This window comes from Pan paniscus, chromosome 4 (assembly GCF_029289425.2).
Source record: "Pan paniscus chromosome 4, NHGRI_mPanPan1-v2.0_pri, whole genome shotgun sequence".
Taxonomy (NCBI): Eukaryota; Metazoa; Chordata; class Mammalia; order Primates; family Hominidae; genus Pan; species Pan paniscus.
Genome location: NC_073253.2, coordinates 71,257,338 through 71,278,614, shown reverse-complemented (window position 1 = coordinate 71,278,614; position 21,277 = coordinate 71,257,338). Strand labels below are relative to the sequence as shown.

The 21,277-nt window shown below is 37.4% G+C and overlaps 1 protein-coding gene across 5 annotated transcripts in view; it reads right to left on the bottom strand.

Moving 5' to 3' along the window:
• RICTOR (RPTOR independent companion of MTOR complex 2) overlaps nt 1–16,677 on the bottom strand; it is a 136,145-nt gene extending 119,468 nt beyond the window's left edge. For 4 of the 5 annotated variants that reach the window (XM_034960143.2, XM_034960145.2, XM_034960144.2 and 1 more), the window contains exons 1-2: nt 16,501–16,677; nt 16,283–16,330 (exon numbers count right to left, since the gene is read on the bottom strand). In XM_034960143.2, the coding sequence (XP_034816034.2) occupies nt 16,283–16,330; nt 16,501–16,549 (97 nt within the window). In that variant the 5' untranslated portion in view covers nt 16,550–16,677. The remainder of the gene's footprint in view (nt 1–16,282; nt 16,331–16,500) is intronic. The other variant, XM_008963328.4, reaches the window with a different exon arrangement.
• Between the last annotated feature and the right edge of the window lie 4,600 nt (nt 16,678–21,277).

Genomic DNA, 21,277 nt, shown 5'->3' with positions numbered 1-21,277 from the left:
TATACATTTACTGCATTATATCACTCTTAATAGAATCAAGCAATCACTTAAAATTCACCACTAAAAACAAGTATTCTTTTGGTAGCTAATAATCTACACTCAGTTTAAATCTGCTCAGTGAACTTTTTAGTCTAGACTCAGAGTCAGCAAGGATCTGTCAAGGTTATATTAAGTGTTCCCATCTTCAGGAAATTCCCAACTCACTGTTTTCCACACTTCCAAAGAGTGTATGTATAAAAATTTAATACACTTCAAGTATTTAAAATAAATTAATACTAATAGTTAATTATCAGCATTTAGAAAATGTACTTCATCAGAAACTTCTTTACCTTCATACACTTCAGTATTTTTGTTTCACTTTCATATTTACTCTAGTGCTTTGCATACTGAAATAAGTAAAAATTTTCTTTATTTTAAAAGTGTATGCTAAAACAACACATGTTGCCAAGTTGCTGTCAGGTATTTAATCAATTTCCTACAAAATACCTGGTTTAAATTTCTCGGAGACAAGCACCAAAAGAAAGGCAGTGGAATCTTTTTCTATTCCAACTCTCACATCACTATTTCTTAGGGGGCAAATAATCACTGAAAACAACAAAAAATCTAAATATTAAAACTTATTTTAAATCAGGGAACATAAAGAGGTAGCAAGTACAACAAAAGAAAAATGTAATTCATCTATATAGCATACTCTATTTAAAGGGTCATCTGAAGAAAGGCTAGAAATAGCAAAATAGAAACAGAAAGCAATGAGAGAAACAGAAAAACAAGGCAGAAAGAGAAACAATCACACAGAGACAGGTTATAAGTATCAATCAGATGTTAGATACTATCAGTCTAATAAAGTTCTAATATATCTATTAGAAAATCCATGACATTACTTTATGACTTCCGTCTATGTAAAACCTGGAGTGGTATAAGACAGTTCTAATGGTTTATTTTGAACTCTTAAAATAGAGAATCAGAAAAGATATTTATATATGTATGCTCTTTCAAGGAGAAGGATCTCTATTTTGTATTCTAACAACTTTTCAACTTTGATGCACAATTACAACTGCATGTTGTAAATCTAACATATTAACAAATATTGATATTTCCACATGAGCATACTGTTGAACTGAGGATGTTTATCATCTTCCCTTTTTCTCTGTAGAAATACTAAATTGATTTTGGTAATCATCCCAGAAACATAATTAGGTCAACACAAAACTTCTACTAGATTACAATTCTAATTTTTTCAACTTTCTAATCTGTAGTTTTGAAGTCTTTATAAGTAATTTGATTATTTTTCATTAAACAGTCATTCAAAAATAAGTTCACCTATCTAGACATATTATTAACTGGCCAAAACCTGTTCAATGAAAAGTTCAGGCTGAAGACACAGAAGAGAAATGGAGAAGATGATTTAAAATTTTTAAATTAAGGTGGAATTACTGTAATTACTTCAAACTTTATCCACTCATATAAGCCCACTGACAATCCTAAAGAATCCATCCACATCATAACACACCTGATACACATGAGCAGACTTAGATTAAAATAACTTTATATATACAACATGGTGATAAGACATAACATCAGGCATAAGAAGGCAGATACAAAAGAGTATACACTCTTACTTATCACCATAGATTAGTTTGGCCTGTTTTTGAACTTTACAAAAAGAGTATATCTACTGCATGAGTACATTTTATAAAGTTCAAAAACAGGCTAAACTAATCTATGGTGATAAATAAGAGTATATTCTCTGAGCACTCAAAGATGTACTCATTTTATAAAGTTCAAAAACCGGCAGCTAAACTAATCTATGGCATTAGAGGTCAGGATAGTGCCTTCCTTGGCTGGGAAAGTAGTGCCTGGAAGGAAACAGAATGGGAGCTTCCAGGGTATTGCAATATTATGTTTCTTGATCTGGGTTCTGATTCCCCATGTGTTCAATTTGTCAAAATTCTCAGAATTGTACATTTATAACAAAGACTTTTTGGATCTATGCTATCTTTCAATAAAGGAAAATTTTTATATAACATTTACTGTTTTCTCTGCGGTTCTGAAGGTCCTCAACAACTTACCCTTATCCTACAAATCTAATACTAAAATTCTATATTCTTATGGTTCCTTTCAGTAAAATGTGTCATGCCTTTATTTATGCCTTATTTCCTCTAGATTTAACCACATTCTACCCATCCAAGGTTGAAACAATCCTCCACTTCCTATGATTTTTTTTTCCAGCTCACATCAATCTCTCCATTCTCATCTCTTTTGCTTTCACTGACCATACAAATAAGAATATGTAATATCTATTTCTTTATATCTGTGCACTAAAACTGTAATAAATATTTTACAAACATTTCCTTCAATCCTCAAATAAGTGTTATCTCAAAAGGAGATGAAGAAACACGCTCAGAAAAGGCAACTTGTCCAGCAGAGCCCTTAACTTCTCAAAGGCAGGATCAAGATTCAAATCTAGATCTGTCTGGGTACGACACCGTGCTTTTAGTCAATACTAGACTGTCTTCATATCATGCAATCAGTACCTTATTAGATGTTACTTTGTCCATATAAGTTATATTTTGTAACTTATTAGCTATCTCCATATAATCCTACTATCCATATTACATACGTATAAGCCAACTCCATATCAAGTCATACTTCACCTACTCTGAACTATGCTATGAGGCAATTACCTATTTGGAAAACCAGTACTCAAATGTAAGCACTCCAAAAAGTGACAATAAAAATTCAAAGTATGTATCATCACCAAGTTTATTCACATGTTATGCATAGTAGAGCCTCTTAATTCTTCATAATCACAACCTATTTATCCTATTTTACATATATTAGCGTAAGTCCACACTTACAGTTGCCATTCTACAGCACAATAAAAGTAAAAAACAAAGAATTAAAGGACTACTAAATATAGGGATAATAACTGCATTGTAAAGTGACAGCTGAAAGAAACGTAGAGGCATACAGGAATCAAAAGAGCGGTGAGGTATTACAGAGGGTAGTAATAAATTGTCTTCACTCCACCCCAACACAAAAATCAATATTCATAATGATGACCCTAGCCAAGGAGAAAAAGTTAACATACTTCAACTTTTTCTCAAGTTAATAGTTGGTATTTTCTCAAGTTAGAAAAGAACAGGAACCAGCTCTAGAAACAACTGTATCAAAATGGCTAAAATATACATTTCGGATCTCAGTTAATAACCTGGTTCCTGGGGGTTCCAAATCAATACTCTACAATACATAGAATACTCATTTAGTCTTAGTCATATGATTTATCTTATACATGATGCTGTCTTTGGGAAGACTGCAAAGGGGTAAGTGCATGGGTTTTAGAATCAGAAACAAAGAAAGGCTTCTGAACCCCACCTCTCTCTCTCATAATACCTATATGATCTTGGGCTAGTTAGGCATCGCCCCATTTTCCTCATCAGTTACACAGGTGTATTAATACATATTCTCCTAAGTATGTAGGAAGACAATGAGAATTTAAGTAATGTTTTTAACACACTCCCCAACATACATTATTCAAAATACGGCAGCTGCTGCTACTATTTCTTGTGTTCAAAGACGATTAAACATTTACCAATCAGAACAATGCTGGACACATAACCAGTACTCAATAAATACTTGGTGAGTAGCCTGTGTATAAGAAGAGAAGGGTAACCAAATCTCTAATAGCATACAGCAGTGTCCAGCCTGATTACATCTACTACTTTTTATTTGCAAACACTTACCAAATAAAAGAACTAGGACTAACTGCAGAAAGTTATTTTTTCATTAGATATTTTGCTAATTCAATGTAAGAGTTTTATTAACAAACATAGCTGCTCAACAAAGGAACAAACCACTGTGAATAACCTACCCATGAATGGAAGGTTTGAGTGATGGTGGATGACAGCTGTCTGATACTGCAGAGAAAATTCCTGCTTTAAGTGGGAGGTCTACTAATTTCTAAAGTAGCTTCCAAATATTCTTAGAAACAAACATTAGATTCATATATGCACATACCTTTCCGAAATTCATACATATTTAAGCACTCCAGGTGAACACTTAGCAGCAATACATTTGTTTTAAAGGTAATTACATTTTTTCTCTGTGGTACTTTTCCAATATGAAAACAATTATTGATGTATGCAAAGAATTCCTCCAGGAATCAAAAATCAAGTAGAGTTTTTTTAGTAAAACAAAATAACTATTAGAAGAAACAATGCATAGCAAAAGGCAACTGCCACAGTTTACCTGAATCTTAATCATCTCCTTTTAATTTTGATATGAAGAACAACCAGAATCTTTTCAAATATATAACTTTTTTCGTTCTGCTAGGTAAAATAATAACATATACTTGTGTATTCAAAACAATGCTGAAATATGACCATGAAACAACAAACTTTCCCATGAGAAAAAAGAAAGACAATGTTAAGGTTTTTATTAAAATAAGGTGGTTTAAGCATTTTTAAAACTATTCCAATCTAAAATTTAACTCACTACAAATTGTTGTCATGTAAGAATTATTCTTATATAACATATGAAATCTTATATGACATAAGAATTAATCTGACCTGCTTTCTACTGTTATGCCATTTAAAAACACCGCTGAAAGTTATAGCCTACAGTAATACGTCACTCTAAATAAACAAGGTAGGAAATAGCTTAGTATTCAAACATCCATTATTATAATTTTATACTAATACCACATGTGACAGATATGATTAAAAACTTATAAAACATACACTGAACAAACAGTTTCACAATATTCCACTTGCTACCTGATTACATATCCAGAAACTACCACATGGCTAAATGTTAAGAGTTCACAGCTCACCTACCTCAAAATGTGTTTCCAACCACTGGAGTCCCTCCCTGCAACTCCATTCCCCTCAGAGTTTTTCATTTTTCCTTTTTTTTCCTTCTTGAGGGAGGGGAGTGGTGGTGATGGTAGTGTGGTAAACATTAGAAAGTGCATTATAGAATTATGAGTGAAAAAAGTGCAATTAAAAATTTTATTATATGAGGGTCAAACACTGAGCATGGAAATAATTAGCAGTACTATTTTAAGATGTGATTTCTTGAAGTATGAAACTACTGATAAAAATATGTATGTGCACACATCTAAAACAGCTAAATACACTTTTATCTGACAAGCTGTTCCTTCTTAGTAACTAAATTACTTGGCAACCTTCTTTGTTTACAGCTTCTATGTCTCTTCATTCTCTATTCATTATAGGAAACACATGAAATTTCACTGGATTAAATGCAAGATGACTAAAATCCCTGAAGTCTTGTTTTGCTGCTATAATAGAGCAATAATTTCCTCAAACACTATTTATCCTGTACCTAAATCACTAGAGGGCTGGGTAGGGTGTCTGAATTTGGCAATGAAACATTCTGTGGTTTTCAGGATAATCTTCATTTCAAATATTCTGACTGTCAGGTTACATGTTTAAATTTTGAGATCAGAAAATCTGGTGATTTTAGTGTAGAACAAAACAAAAACACCACCCATCCCATTTATATTCTATTTCCAGACTGCATACATCTAGAAATAAGTTTGATAAATTTACAAAGGACTTTGAACATGCACACTCCCTCCATTAAACAGTATTACTGAAGGTGCAAGACATATGCACTACAAAACAATGGAAGAAAAAAATTACTAGTTACTTAGGCTTGGGTCTGGAATGCAGACATTTATAGACTCATACTCACAAGTACACACAAACAATTAGTATTTCACAGTGTGCTCCAAATCTTTCAGTCCAGCAGTACCTTCTAAGGCCAGAAGAGCCTGTCTGTAATATAATCATTCTTCAATAGTTAAGGGATTTATATACAGGAAAACAAAACTTACCCCTAACTTTTTCTCAACATTATCTTGAAATACTAAATAATGTACCAGGAAAACGTTCATTCAAAAAATTAAAAGTTTTAAAACCCTGGTGCAGAGCTCTACTTATTTGAATTGCTACTCTTTTATGCAAAGGTCTTACAATTGTCATTATATCCTCACTTCTAAGAGATCTTCCTTCTGGGCCATTCCTTACCTATCTCCCATTTTTTCTGAATTCCTCTAGCTTTTAGAGTCCCTTACAAAGATAATTGGCATGTGCTTCAAATACTACTGTCTTTTACTGTACACTGATAGAGCTATATCCCAACAGAAACTCCCTGAAGGAAGATGTATGCCTTCCTCAATCACAACAGTATTAACTAACCCATGTGATCATATAATATATATATAATTAACCCATGTGATCAAAAATATACTGGTTGACATTAATAAAACCATTACAAATCCAAATTAACACAATGGGGTTAAAAAAAAAAAAAAGGAAAAGTAATTGAAGGAGGCAGATTCTTGAAAATCCAGGTAATGAAGGTTAAAAAAACGTTTTCTGTATTTCTTACTGACATCTTTAACAGGATATGTTTAAAGCATTAGAATATCCTCAATTTTATATTTTATATAAATTTCATCATTCCAGGTACATTGCTCAGTTTACGCAATCTGGCTGGAAGCCTCTAAAAGAGGAATACGAAGAATATACTCATATTTAGGTTCTCTTTCAACCCTATTACTTTGGGTATATGAATGTTATACGTATTAACTAGTTTTACACAATTATTTTCAATTTACTTTTATGTCTGTAATTTTATAACTACATTTGTTGTATGGATATAATTTTTAAGGAGCCATTCAACTTTAACCTGGCCACTGTAACAAAAAAACACAAATAACAGTATCTGTAGATGACCCAAAAAGCATTAACAGTCAACTTCAATTATTCATACAGATTAACAAATATTTTAACCTGTTTATGTTCTTCCACTAACAGTATTTGCTTAGGAAACAAAAATCTGTGCTAATAATTCAAATAAAATGTAAAAGAAAATAATATACATCAATCTATTGTGGGAGAGAAAAGAACATAAAATATTTTCTCACCAATATAAAGTATTTAGATTATATATTTAGCATTCTTCTACCATTATTCATCTTTTTAAGGCAGGTAATTGAGAATGGACTGTATTTAATAGCTTGGTGACAGAGGCACAGATACACAGGCAAGCAAATCATTCGCTCACCCCACTGTGCTTTTCGCAGTCTTATTCTTGGTAGCCTGAGACCTGGGAGCGGGAGGAGGCAGCAAGTCACTGCAGGTGGATCACTTAAAAGGAAATTGAGAGTTGACTGTAATTTAAATTTAAAGTGCTATGAAATACCACCACTCCTACATGTATTCATTATTGTTTGTGGGACTACAACTCACAGTGATTTAACAAGGCTACAAATGCTTTCTTTTTAACCTTTTCAATATTCCAGGTCTGTAGTGATATGTGAGAATTACAAAGGTAGGAGGCTAAAGTGCTGCAAGTATAAAGTAGTATGCATTTTAGAGGTGAGGAAATTGAAGCCAGAGAGGTTAAACAGCATGCCATATCTTCCTCAGATTAAAGCAGAACCTCGTTCTCTGGACTTCAACTTCAACGCAACAGTCTAGCAGCCCCTTCAATTCAAAACTCTTCTCTTGGCTTACGTATCAGGCCATTCTTGCATTGTTACAAAGAAACACCTAAGACTGGGTAATTTATAAGAAAAGAGGTTTAATTGGCTATCATTTCTGCAGCCTATACAGGAAGCAGAGCACCAGCACTTGCTTCTGGGATGGCTTCAGGGAGCTTTTACTCATAGCAAAGACAAAGCGTGTGCAGGCATCTCACATGGCAGAGCAGGAGCAAGAGGGAGCTGGGGGGAGGAGCCACGGGCTTTTAAATAACCAGATGTTGTGAAAACCTACTATCACGAAGACAGCACCAAGCCATGAGGGATCCGCTCCCATGACCCAAACACCTCCCACCATGCCCCATCTCCAGCATTGGAGTTTACAATTCAACATGAGATTCGGGTGGGGACAAATCTCCAAACTATATCATTCTGCCCATGGCCCCTCCCAAATCTCATGTCCTTCTCACACTACAAAATAAACTCATGCCTTCCCAACAGTCTCCCAAAGTCTTAACTCATTCCAGCATTAACTCTGAAGTCCAAAGTCTCATCTGAAACAAGGCAAGTCCCTTCCACTTATGAGGCTGTAAAGTCACAAACAAGTTATTGACTCCCAAGATACAATGAGGATATAGGCATTGGATAAACACTGCCATTTCAAAAAGGAGAAATCAACCAAAAGAAAGGGGCTACAGGCCCCATGCAAGTTCAAAACCCAGCAGGGCAGTCATTAAATCTTAAAGCTCCAAAATAATCTCCTTTGACTCTATGTTCCACATTCAAGGCATACTGCTGCAAAGGGTGGGCTCCCAAGGCTTTGGGCAGCTCTGCCCTGTGGCTTTGCAGGGTTTAGCCCCCAGGAATGCTCTCACAGGTTTTAGTTGAATGCCTGTGGCTTCCCCAGGTATAGGATGCAAACTGCCAGTGGATCTACCATTCTGTGGTCTGGAGGATGGTAGGCCCCTTCTCACAGCTCCACTAGGCAGTGCCCCACTGGGGACTCTGGGGGGCTCCAACCCCACATTTCCCCTTGGCCCCACCCTAATAGAGATCCTCAATGAGGGCTCCACCCCTGCAGCAGCCTTCTGCTTAGACACCCAGGCTTTCTCATACATCCTCTGAAATCTAGGCAGAGGCTCCCAAGCCTCAGTTCTTGCATTCTGGGCACCTGCAGGCTTAATAATACATGGAAGCCATCAAGTCTTATGGCTTGCACCCTTTGAAGCAGCAGCCTGAACTGTACCTGGGCCCCTTTGAACAAGGCTGGAAGTCTGAGTGGCTGGGATGCAGGGAGCAGTGTCTTGAGGCTGTGCAAGGCAGCAAGGCCCAGCTAGCCCAGGCCCACAAAACCATTCTTTCTTCCTAGGCCTCTGGGCCTATGATGAGAGGGGCTGCTGTGAAGGTCTCTAAAATGCCTTGAAGGCCTTTTCTCCAACTTCATGGATATCAGCACTTTGGCATGTGTTTAATTATGCAAATATCTCTAGCAAGTGGTTGCTCTATAGCCTGCTTGAATTCCTCCCCCAAAAGAGCTTTTTCTTTCTTTGCCACATGGCTAGGCTGCAATTTCCCAAACCTTTATGCAGTGCTTCCTGTTTAAAAACAAATTCCAACTTTAAGTCATTTCTTTGCTCCTACATCTTAGCATGGGCTGTTAGCAGCATCCAGGACACATCTTGAACACTTTGCTGCTTAGACATTTCTTCTGCCAGATACCAGAGGTCATCACTCTCAAGTTCAAACTTCCACAGGTCCCTACAGAATGAACAGAATGCAACCAAGTGCTTTGCTAAAGCATAATGAGGGTGACCTTTGCTCCAGTTCCTACTAAGTTCTTCATTTCCACCTGAGATCTCATCATCATGGACTTCATTGTCCGTATCACTACCAGCATTTTGGTCACAACCATTCAACCAGTCTCTAAGAAGTTCCAAACTTTCCCTCATTTTCCTGTCTTCTTCTGAGTCCTCCAAACTCTTCCAACCTCTGCCTGTTACCCAGTTTCAAAGCTGCTTCCATATTTTCAGGTATCTTTAGAGCAATGCTCCACTCCCACTTACCAATTTTCTGTAATAGGCTGTTCTTGCACTGCTATAAAGAAGCATCTGAGACTGGGTAATTTAAAAGAGGTTTAATTGGCTATTGGTTCTGTAGGCTGTACAGGAAGCATGGTGCCAGCATCTGCTTCTCAGGAGGCCTCAGGGTGCTTCTGCTCAAGATGGAAGGTGAAGCAGGAGTAGGCGTCTCACATGGCAAAGTGGGAGTGAGAAAGAGTAAGAGGGTAGCACACTTTTAAACAACCAGATCTTGCTAGAACTCACTATCGCAAAAACAACACCAAGCCATCAGGGATCCATTCCCATGGCCCAAACACCTCCCACCAAGCCCCACCTCCAGCACTGGGGATTACAATTCAACATGAGATTTGGGTGGGGACAAATATCCAAACTGTTTTAGCTTAAGAGATCACAATTTTCTCTCTTCTCTTCTATTGACTCCTTTCTTCTTATTGATTCCTACCCTGTGATATACACCGTCATCATCTTATCTATTTTCATACATTCAAATCTTCAGCTTTTTCCATTTATATCCCTTTTCTCAACATCTTACACACAGAACAATTAGACTAGAAATTCAGAGCAACTAAAACCTCCATTCCAGTATTTGCTGCCACCTTTTACACATTTATATAATCACGTGAAATTCAAGGTGCAAAGCTGAACTCATTATCATCCTTCCCAAAATGACTTCTCCATTTTATGGCACCATCAATTTCATTGTCCCTTAGGACAGTAATCTTAAAGCACTCTTTTCCTTCTAATCTCCTTAATACTGTACTATTCTTTTTCCCATGTCTCTCACTCCCTTCTTCCAGTCAATTAATGCCTCAGTGATTATCTGATGGATGCTGGGGGAAGCGGATGTTAAAAATGGGTAAAACAGGCCTCCTGCCCTCAAGAAGCTAAAGATCTAGTGAAGGGGGAAGAAACTGGACAAAGAACTAAAGTAAGACAATGGTAACTGCAATTTAGAAAATAATAAATAAAGACGTAAAAAAGCAGAGAAGGAAGCAATAAATTCCCACTAGGATAAGGAAGGATCTCCAGAAATGGCATGTGACCTCAATCTTAAAGAATTAGGACTTCTATAGATAAACTGTGCTGGAAATGCAATTCAAGGCAAAGGAAATACCTACGCAAGGTCAAGCGAATATTAAACTACATGCCATGTTCAAGGAATAGCAAACATTCTTCTTTGACTGAAAGATTCTCAAGTAGGGGCATACAGTCTCCACGGAGAAAGAGGTGGAATGGGGGTTGGTGCTTTAGACTGGCAAACTCTCCCTAATCCTCTCTGAGAAGGACTGTATGTAATGAAGTGAACTATGCAGAGAGGCAGATATATTGAGATGTGTATGGTTAAAATAGTACAGAAGAAAACCATATGGGAGTAAATCAAAAAAGGCCTTGAATGCCAAGCTAAAGAAATGTGGACTGTATTCTGTGAGCAAAAATTAGCCTAGAAAATGTGTGTATGTGTTTTGTTTTGTTTTTTTATTTAAGAGAACAACAAGATCAGATCTAGATTTCTGGGAAATAATCCTGGCAGCCATACAGTAGACCGAGTGAAAAAAGGTGAGAAGATATTACTGCCACACGATGACATAACGAGGATATGAACTGACAACGGGAACAGAAGGAGAGACTGAATTCAACAGCTATTTCAGAAGCAAATCAGAGGAGTTTAGCAATACAACAAAGAGGATAAGCAGTGGATCTCTAGCTTGAATAACAGAGGATGGCGGAAATACCTAGAATGTGAAAAGCGGGTACACTTTGGAGTGCAAAGTTTTACACATCACAACTCTGAGATGATTATCAGACACATACTAGTCACTCACTAAGCCCTGTGACACTGGTTAAGTTACTTGTTTGAGTTTTAGCCCTTTAAAATTTCAAAGCCTATATTCTCAACTGTAAAACAGAGACAATAAGTGTAGTAAAACAGTTGAATATTAAGTAAAATAATGAAATCAGTGCCTGGCACAAAACTAGTATTATAGTAATAGTATGTATAATAGTAGAATGTGGAACTTAAAAATGCCCATAAATTTTGCAAGAGGTTACTAGCATCTTTTAAGAAATTATTTTCAGTACAGAGGGAGAGTTTTGCTTACAAGACTTTAGTGGTTAAGCAATAAAGTTGTGGAGTGAAGACAAACTATTCTGTCTGTAGAGCCTTCAAAAAAAAGTTTTTGTAATATTGTCGTTATCATTCCATATCTCCCACTTTCAGCCCATGCCTAACATAGTACCTGGTCCATGTGAAGAACATAAAAATTGCTTGCTGAACATGAGAAAACTGAGCCAACTGTAAGGGAGAAATGAAGAGAAGATCTTAGTTCTACAAAGAATCTTGAGGAAACAGTATTAGAAGCATAAACGTTTTTCCAAGTTACCCTCGGAAAAGAATAGCAACGTTTTATTCTTTGAATCAGGGTAAAGACAGTAAGTCTGGGCAGACAATTGAGGAATTCACACTGGATGGGCAGCCTCTACCTTTTTAACAAAGAAATAAAATTCACTGCATAGAGTGGGGGGACTACAAAATCAGTCTGAAATCTGAAGAAAGCAAATTAGATAATTCTTCCATTTTAATATGTATTTGACTTCATTTCTGTAGCCAACGCCATGGTCCAGTCTTCTATCATCCGTCAGATTACATCACCAGCACCCTAGGCAGCTCCTCTGCTTCCTAACTTTCCCCTTCCCAGGGCATGGTATATTCCCAAGAGAGCACATATTTCCTTCCACTATGTCCACCATTATTCTTTTAAGAAGTCAACCCCACTATGAGACTTCTCTGATCCTTTTACCCACGAGACAGTTAATCATTCTCTCCTCTGGCTACTATTGGGTTACCTCTGTTTCCTATATAGTTTGATTACTTAATTTATTTTTCCATCTGCAATCATTTCCTTATGTCTATTCCAATGAAACCCTTAAAAGGGGGAAAGAGTTTCCTCATTTTTATTCTTCCAGCAGTTAATTCAGCATCTGGTATATAAATGTTCAGTCAATGTCCATTTTGTCTAACTGAATGATTAAACAAATGAGAAAACTCCAAACCAGAAGAAACTGGAAAATAAAAAGTTAGAGTTCAAATCTACATCATTTTCGAACCTTTCTGCTTTTCTAGGTATTAAACAGCAACCAAGAAAGTCAGTTTTTTAGTTCTTAGTGGAAACGTAAAGGAGTTAATCAAAAATTATAAAATTCAACTGTACTTTTAAATAAATTATATTCTAATAATTATATTTGAACTAGTGTGTCCATATTCTGGGAATTCACTTTGAACACAATAATTAAAGTATACCAGGAGGGGTTTACCCAGGAAGAACACTGTATCTTTTCAAGTGATTCAGTACCAGTAAAGAGATGCACTACTGGACTGATAAGACAGTCTATCCTTGCAATACAAATGGCGAGAGGAAGCATATGGGCTTCAAAATACATTTTGGCATGCATTACAGACAGTATTTAATAATATCATTAGCAAATATTGGGGACTTTCACAAATTAAGTAGTTGTCTGAACAAAACTGAGAGCAACAATTACCAATACGCTGACTGTAAAGTCAACTATAATGAAGTTCCTAAACTAGATAAAAATTAATCCATCAACAATTTTTAACTGAGGCACTCTATGTATGAACCACAGCACTAACACAAGTACCAAAACCAACGAAACTTAGAATTCTTCTGAGCCTCAAGAAGCTTGCAAGGCTAGCCAAGTCATTATTAAATAGTATGAAATGTCCTGGTGTCAGAGACAAAAATTCTAAGGTTCTATGAAATACAGTATCACATTTTATCCTAAGTGAATATAACATACTGCACTTCGCTTAAACTTAATTTATTGGTAATGTCACAGATTGCTTTACAATTGTTATATTCAAGAACTCTAACTCAGATAGACTATACCCAATTAGTATAACAGTATGTTTCAAAAAAAAAGAAGCTCGAATACCATAATTCCTTATTGACAAGTTTATAATATTCAAAACAACCGTTTAAAGTATTTTTAATGTGAGTTTTAAAACTGTGATTTCACAATGTAGGAAGGCAACTAATGTTAAATATCACTTACAAAGTATCCGGTCTTATGCCAAGTACTTTAATTAAGAACTAGCTCATTTACTTTTCACATTCTTAACCCTTTGAAGTTATCTCTTATTTTAGAAATGAAGAAATCAGGGGTAAAGCAAGGTCAAACAACTTGCCCCAAATCACCCAACTATTAAATCTCACAGCTGAGGTTACAATCCAGAATGATTTCACTTTATAGTCAACTCTCTTTTCACTACACATTGATGGATCCTTTAGGGATTACAATGACCATGTCCTCTATTTTATAATGAGGTTTATTAGGTAAAACACAATGAATCTCTCAAAGATTAAATTTAAAAAGTAAGAATAAAAGCAAACACTGCCTTGGCATTAAACAAAAAAATTTCTGGTTGCCCAAACTTTATCTTTTTACATACTGTAATCTAATCCACAAACAGCTGCCCTTCAGCTGCAACCCAAACTGCCTCACAGTTCTCAAATTATTACTAAACTTTAATTCCTCATGAATTTTCTTCAAGCCTTCTTTGAACAATGAAATCTCTGTCACAACAGCAACTTTTTAAAACAATAGTATCGCTATAAAATGACTGATTCAGATTAATTCCAAACTTCCTTATGATTTAGAAATACAGATCTCATACAATCTCTCACTCTTTATTTTTGCAATCAGTTTTAAATGGCTGTGTATACTTTATTCCAAACTGAAGTACATTTTGTCAGGGCAAGCCGAAAACAGCCTTTTCTGCACTATCTATATTAACCTGGAAATACCTATGGACATAGGTGTTTACTAAATTCTCAGTTAATATGGCATTTTAAATAGTAAACAGTTACCTGTGTGCCTCAGTAAAACTGGAGTAAGCCAAAATTATCAAATCAGATGTGTACCTAAGCTCTTCCACAACTCAACATTTTTGACACCAAGCAGAGAAACCACTATATATAGGAGCTCGACGAACTCAATTTAAAATACAACTATATATTTCCAGCACCACATCTAAGCAGGTTTTTAATGCACAAGTTAAACTCAAGTTTATTAAGTGCTCCCTTCACCTTCATCTAAAACACATATGCCTGTATATAAATTAAATCACTCACTAATTACATCTTTTACAGACCTGAAATTGTAGAAATTATCCTTGTTAGGAAGTTTTCTAGTGAATCTATTTTATATAGATTTTTCACATGTGTGTTATAGTCAAGTTTCCAAACAGTTGCACAGAAGTCAAAAGCTTTACATCTTTCTATACTAATTCTCAAAACCGATCTGCTGAAAAAAATGGTGGAAATTAGTGCATTGATAATCTAATTAGTAGCCATTTCCAGGACTTAAGCTCTATTATATTGTATTATATTTTAGAAACTGTCTTGTAAAAGGACCTAGTTCACCCAAAACTAAGTCCCTGAACTTTCAGAATAAAATATTAAGTTATAAAAATGTACTCTTCTAGCTAAGTGAAAGCTGACCATTCAGTTTATAAAACAGTAATCTTACATCGTGATACGCAAAATAAAACAAATTAGAAAATGCACTATGCTTTCACTCTAGCCGTTGTCAACAAGGAGCCCAGCTTTAACAAATTACTGTAGATAACAGTCATTACGTCAGGTACGACATAGGGTAAAAAACTGATCTCATACAGAATGTGTACAACAAGTTTTTTTGTTTACTTCCTAAGGTGTTTTATAGACCTCAGAAACTGATTCTGTACAGCTGAACCGGGTTACACTCCAAGCTACAGCCTGTGTGAAATATGACTTCGTCGGAATCAGTAGGCTAAATCCTGTTTATCGTGGAAGAGAAAAGAATCTTGTACGTAACTACTAAATCTTCAACGAGATAATGTCGAATAAACTCTAGTACTGTAAGTGATAGAGGAAACACTGGCTAGTAACGGGATTAGGTCATTAAAAATATCACCCGAGTTTCCCCAGTTCGGAAGGTGTAAACAAACCCATCTCCACTGCAGAAGGTAAACAATGAACCTGCAGCAGGGTGAGGGGGCGGTCTTTAGCCAACTACAGTCCCAGCGGCCCGGGAAAGGGAAGCAGAAGGGAAACAGCATAAACCAGACATTTAGCAGTAATGACGAGTTCTAGGTTTCACCACCAAGTTATCAATGCTGCGGGTCCCCACAGGACGGTGGGCAAAGGGGAAAGCAGTCACGCAGTCGGCAAGCACCGAGCAGGTCCGGCTTCTGCTCCGGGGACAGGGAGGGCAGGATGTGGTCGCTCTTCCCTCAAACATCCTCCTGCAACCTAAATAACAGCCTCTACCTCCCTCCAGCTGCCCCTAGCTTGGGCTGCCGGACTCCGGGATAGGTGCAAACCACTCTGCCGGAGCTCGAGCCCAGAGGGTCGCCGGGTCTGCCGAGTTCCACTCGGGGCTCCCCCGCACCCGCAGCAGCCCGAGGCCCGGAGAAGGGCTCGGGCGAGGGAAGCGGGCGCTGGGTAGGGGGATGGGTCCGGCGAGGCGGCCCCGGGCTCGGTTCCCGCGGGCCGGCAGGCGGGGCTCCGGCTCTGGCCCCCGCACCCCGCCGGTCCCGTGCGGGGCCCGCCCCTGCCTCTGGCCCCCAGCCCCGGACCCGGCTCCTCCCCAGCAGCGCGCCCTCGCCGGCGCCCGCGGCGCCCCGCGTTACCTCGGGTCAGATCCAGCGGGACGTTCTCCTCGCCGCTGTCATTCCGCCCTGCGCGAAACAGACACACAGCCCCAATTAGGATTCGCTCGCAGGCCAGCTGCGGCTGCCCTGGCTCCGGCCAGCGCCCCGGCTCGCTCCCCAACCCAGGGCCAGGGGAAGGCAAGTGCCAGGGGTGGCGGGCGCCGGGCGGTGGGGAGTGAGGGTTGCAGCGGGCTTACCTCGTACTCGGAGGTTCTTCAGAGAGCGGCCGCGGCCGATCGCCGCCATATTGACGGGTTTCAGTCACAACACCGGAAACCTCGCCCAATCGCGCGAGAACCCCTTCCCCTCCCCGCGCGCCGCGCCCGCCCCCCGCGGCACCTCCCCCGCCCCCTCGGCGGCGACGGCGGCGGGTGGTGCAGGCTCGGCCCGAGCGCTGAGGGAGCACTGAGCCGACCCAAGGTCTGCAAGGAGTTCGCGGCACCCGCCCGCCCACGCCGGACCCGGAGGGCACGTCCGCCGGGAGGGGCAGTTCCCACGAGGAAAGTCCCATTGATGCGAGTTGGCAGTGTAGAGGATGCTCCTCTCCGGCCGCCGCGGAAGCCGTCGTCCAAATGCAGGCGAGCGGGGAGGAGGAGGCCGGGATGCGGCCGGCGGGCCACCTGCTCTCGCCGGCCTGCCAGTCTCCTGCTTGCTCTGAAGCCCTGCCATAGACGGCCCCGCTCCCCCGTGTATCCATTGAAACAATTTTTTATAAAAGCGCTGCGCACAGTTTTAGACTCCTTTCCTGGAATCGCTTTGCTCCAACTAAGTTAACACGTAACAAAGTTTGTTTTCCACCCTCGCCCTTGATCTTCAGAATGCCCCTCTCGACTAGGAGGGCTTCTCCAAGTGGAAGTGGTTAGGCAGTTTTGTTTTTGGCCGCCAGGCGTAGGACGCGAGAAGGGGGTGCAGCGGCCGGGGACCCGGGCGGCGGTCCCCGCGGTGGGATCGCGCCAGCGCCGGGAGGCCGGGGAGAGGGTGTTCTCTGCCGGGAGCCGAGGCGAGGCTGCTGGGTACTGTGTCCGGCTTTTATGGCTCTGCAGCTCCTAGGATCGTGGCTCATGCAGATGTTGTGGATTAATCTATTTTATGCCTAAGCCTATTAACATTAGGGATTTTAATTCTAGAAACTGCTTAGTTAATATATATGTGTATACAGATACCCACACACACACACACACACCTGGTCACTGACCCAGCAGCTTTCTCTTGAACTACATTTACTTTAAAGAGAGGAGCGATTTGTCCTCTCCAGTTCCTCAGCTCATCTTTCTATTCCATGAGACTGAAAGTTAATTAAAAGTGGAGATCTAGCCTTAACCAGTTCTGTTTTCCCAGCTCCCAGTTAATGCAATATCTGGCACAAATAAGTGTTCAATAAATATCTGTTGGATGAGTAAGTGCCCTGGATTTCTAATTTATTCCAATTCTCTGCTTACTTTAAAAAAAAAAAAAAAGCAACATTGGGGATGTTTGTTGAAGTTGTTAATAAGAGTGAACATTTGGAAACACTTAAATGACCAAAGGTAGGGATTATGTAAATTATGTCAACCATTAAAAGTGAAGAGGTAGACTTAGTAATAGGAAATAATGTTCATGATATTAAATCAAGGAAAATATTACAAATTTCCTGTTTTTATAAAAGTTTAAATATGTACGAAATTAAAAGTATACATTATAAAATATTTTATATGTACATGTATGTTGAAAAAAGTCTGAAAATATACATGAAAATGTTAGCTGATTTTCTCCCCTCATTTGTGGAATTACATGTGCACTTTTTTGTTCTTGTTTGCTTGTCTCTACTTTTTAAATATCCTATAGTTAATATATGTCATTTGTAAAACAAGTGGTAAGAAGAAAAATAAAAGGAACATAAAGTAGCATCATCTGGAAAATAAAATAGGAACACTGCTTCCTTAGAATATTGCCAATTGTCTATATATTCCAGTTCTTTTTTTTTTTTAAACCAAGTCTACAATCAGATATCTGCGGCTGATACTGCACTTAGATTTAAGGATGTAACACAATTACAGTACTTTAAAGAAATGTCTTCTGGCATAACCAATAGTAGTTTTAATATCAACAAGCATGCTCCCTCCGTTATAGCTTTAAAAATCTTGGTGCAATTTATTTATTCTAGTTACTGCCTAAAACAAAAATCACAAAACTTGAGGTCTGGCAGAGGGTTGGATTTCAACCCTCCATGTATCACCACATTTCACCCTTAAAGAAAAGTAGAGATCTATCCGTAGAAATTATACCAGATTCTTACAGTTGTTCTGATTTTCAACAAATCTTTTATCATATTATAAAATCCCTCTATATTCTACATTAACTCCTTCCTAATACAATTTAACTTCATTTTCTCTCGGTGTTTTATGAAAGTTGAGTACAACTAATCTACTTTTAAGTTACTTGAGGTACATAAGTGCCTAAATCCAGTAGTATTTTATCATTATAACTGTATGCTATTAAAGACAATTATTCAATTACTCTATTTCTTGCAGGAGAAAAAATTACATTCAATCTTTCATCGAAACTAGTTTTTTCTCTGTTACTATTTCAGTCGTTTGAGTGGTTAGGTTCTCCATATTTGCTCTTAGAGTGAATGGCAGGGCTGGTGAAAAGGAACAAGTTATTAGTGTTTGCAAGTGACACTCAACTAGGAAGCAGAAGTTTAGGTAAATTTTAGTAAGGAATACATTTTATAATGTGTTTGCTTTTTAAACAGTAGCACTACTTTATTGATTATAGTCAGATTGATACTTGTTAAAACCCCTAAATTTTCTTCTTTGATACTTGCCAATTGCTAGCTATTCCTCCTTTTGAAACTTCTTTTTCTTCCTTGCATCTTTTAGCCGACCCATATGACTTACTCATTTTGTTTACTTCTTACTACTTCTCCAATTTTTATTTTGATTCTAATCTGGTCATTGAGAATGTGACTTCCTCTTCTTAGTTTTCGTTTCCCAGCTAGGTTTCATTTGCTGTGTCAGTGACTGTTTTTTTTTTTTCTGGTAGTATTAGTCATTGATAAAAAATGTTCTATAAGAAGATCGAGTCCAGGACCATACCTTTGGAAGATAACTGCTTAATTCTGAGGATACAATTACTCCATTCATAGTCACTCCCTTGGTTCTATTCTCTACCCTCCTACATGCAGTTAATAATTCCAGTATATAACTAGAATTCTAGTAATAATTCTAGTATATAAACCATATTTTATCGATTTGGGATACAGTTGTAATACTGAACAGAAACAAAAGCCTTATCAAAATCTTAGTTCCCTTTAATCTCTCTGCCTTGGTACATAGGCCATTTGAAGATAAAGCAAGTAAAAAGCCACAAAATTTGGTCAGATTATTTCTTGGTAACTTCATAGTTAAACCGCACATTTGAGACATCTAAAGGCCATTTACACGACAAGCAATGAATTAAATTTAACAAATGTTACAATCCCATCCAGTGTTAATTATGTCTTGGTCACAGCAGAACAGAGCCCCTGAGTATTGTGTCTTTAAATTTTAATCTCTGTCCCAAAATCTCATATAAATTTCCTTTTAAATAATTCTTTAAAGAGACTCTCTATGACAAACAGTTTTAAATGAAGAATAAACCTATGTTTATGGAAGATGAAGATATGTTAAAAAATGAAATCTAGAAGGGTATGCAGTAAAATTTCAACAGTTATTATCTACAGATGGTAGAATTTGGAGTGATTTTTCTCTCCCGTTTTCTCATTTTACTTGTTCCCAAACAAATTTTTACTCATGAATTTTTTTAGGAAAACTATTTTAGAAAAATTTTGTTGGCTATTCTAAACCAAAATTATAAACAGTTGATTATAATAATGACTTACTTAACAGGTCATTATAAACAATCAAAATTATTTGTGCATCTGTTCATTAAAAAAAGAACTTTTGCACATGCACTGCAATACATATATATTCACTTTTTAAATTAAATTAGAACTTAAAACATAAACACGAAATAAAAATGGTTAAAAGTAATTTTTAATGTTATTTTACTAATGACACGAATACAAAGCAATGGGGCTGAATATACTTCATTATTCTTGACATTTCTTGTTATATACTTTGTGATACTGAAATTTAAAAGTCTAGTTCTAAGAAGAGTTTATGTGGGTATACGGTTTTAATAGCTGAGACCTCACAAAATGCAAAGTTAAAAATGGAAGAACTACTTTATTGGCCGCATTTCTAAACCATAAAACTCATTTTCCCATTTCGTCCACCCAGTGATACAAAAGGTTTTTGAAATGTAATTTGGCTAACAAATATCCATCTTCCCTAATGTCCATCAGTTTTCCTATCAAACTAGTAATTTGGCTAACAAATATTCATCTTCCCTAATGTCAATCAGTTTTCCTATCAAACTAGAAGACATAACATTTAGAAATTTTCAGCAAAATGGTTGCAAAACCATTTATCTGAAAGATTTTTAAGCAGATTGGGAAACTCTGTTCCCATGATTTTCAAGTGTGCAGATATGAAAATTTATATATGTGACATATTTATATTTTAAGTTTTTTCAGAAAAAAATCACAAAACTGAAACACTTTCAAATATCTATTTTCTAAATGCTCTCATCCTAGCACAGGTTTTTTGGAAGTATTAAATTTCTTAGTTATTGTTATCACATCTACCTTGAAGGGAAATTTTTTTTTAATTTTTTTAAAAAAATCTGATAGGTAACATGCTACTCGAAGCCACCAGTCATCATGGAAAAAAAGCTTGCCACTAAATAAATAGTAAACATCTGTATAATAGAAAAGATTTTCTTCACCTCTCATTTCAAAGTGTGTGAAAATTAAACTTTTTAAAAAGTCTTATTTATACAAAATTATCACATGTGGTACTATCTCTGTACTTCTGTATGAACTCCTTTTTAAATTGATGGGAACTGCTTCATCGATTTTCATAAAACGTTCTTATTAAGGAAGTTGTTTAC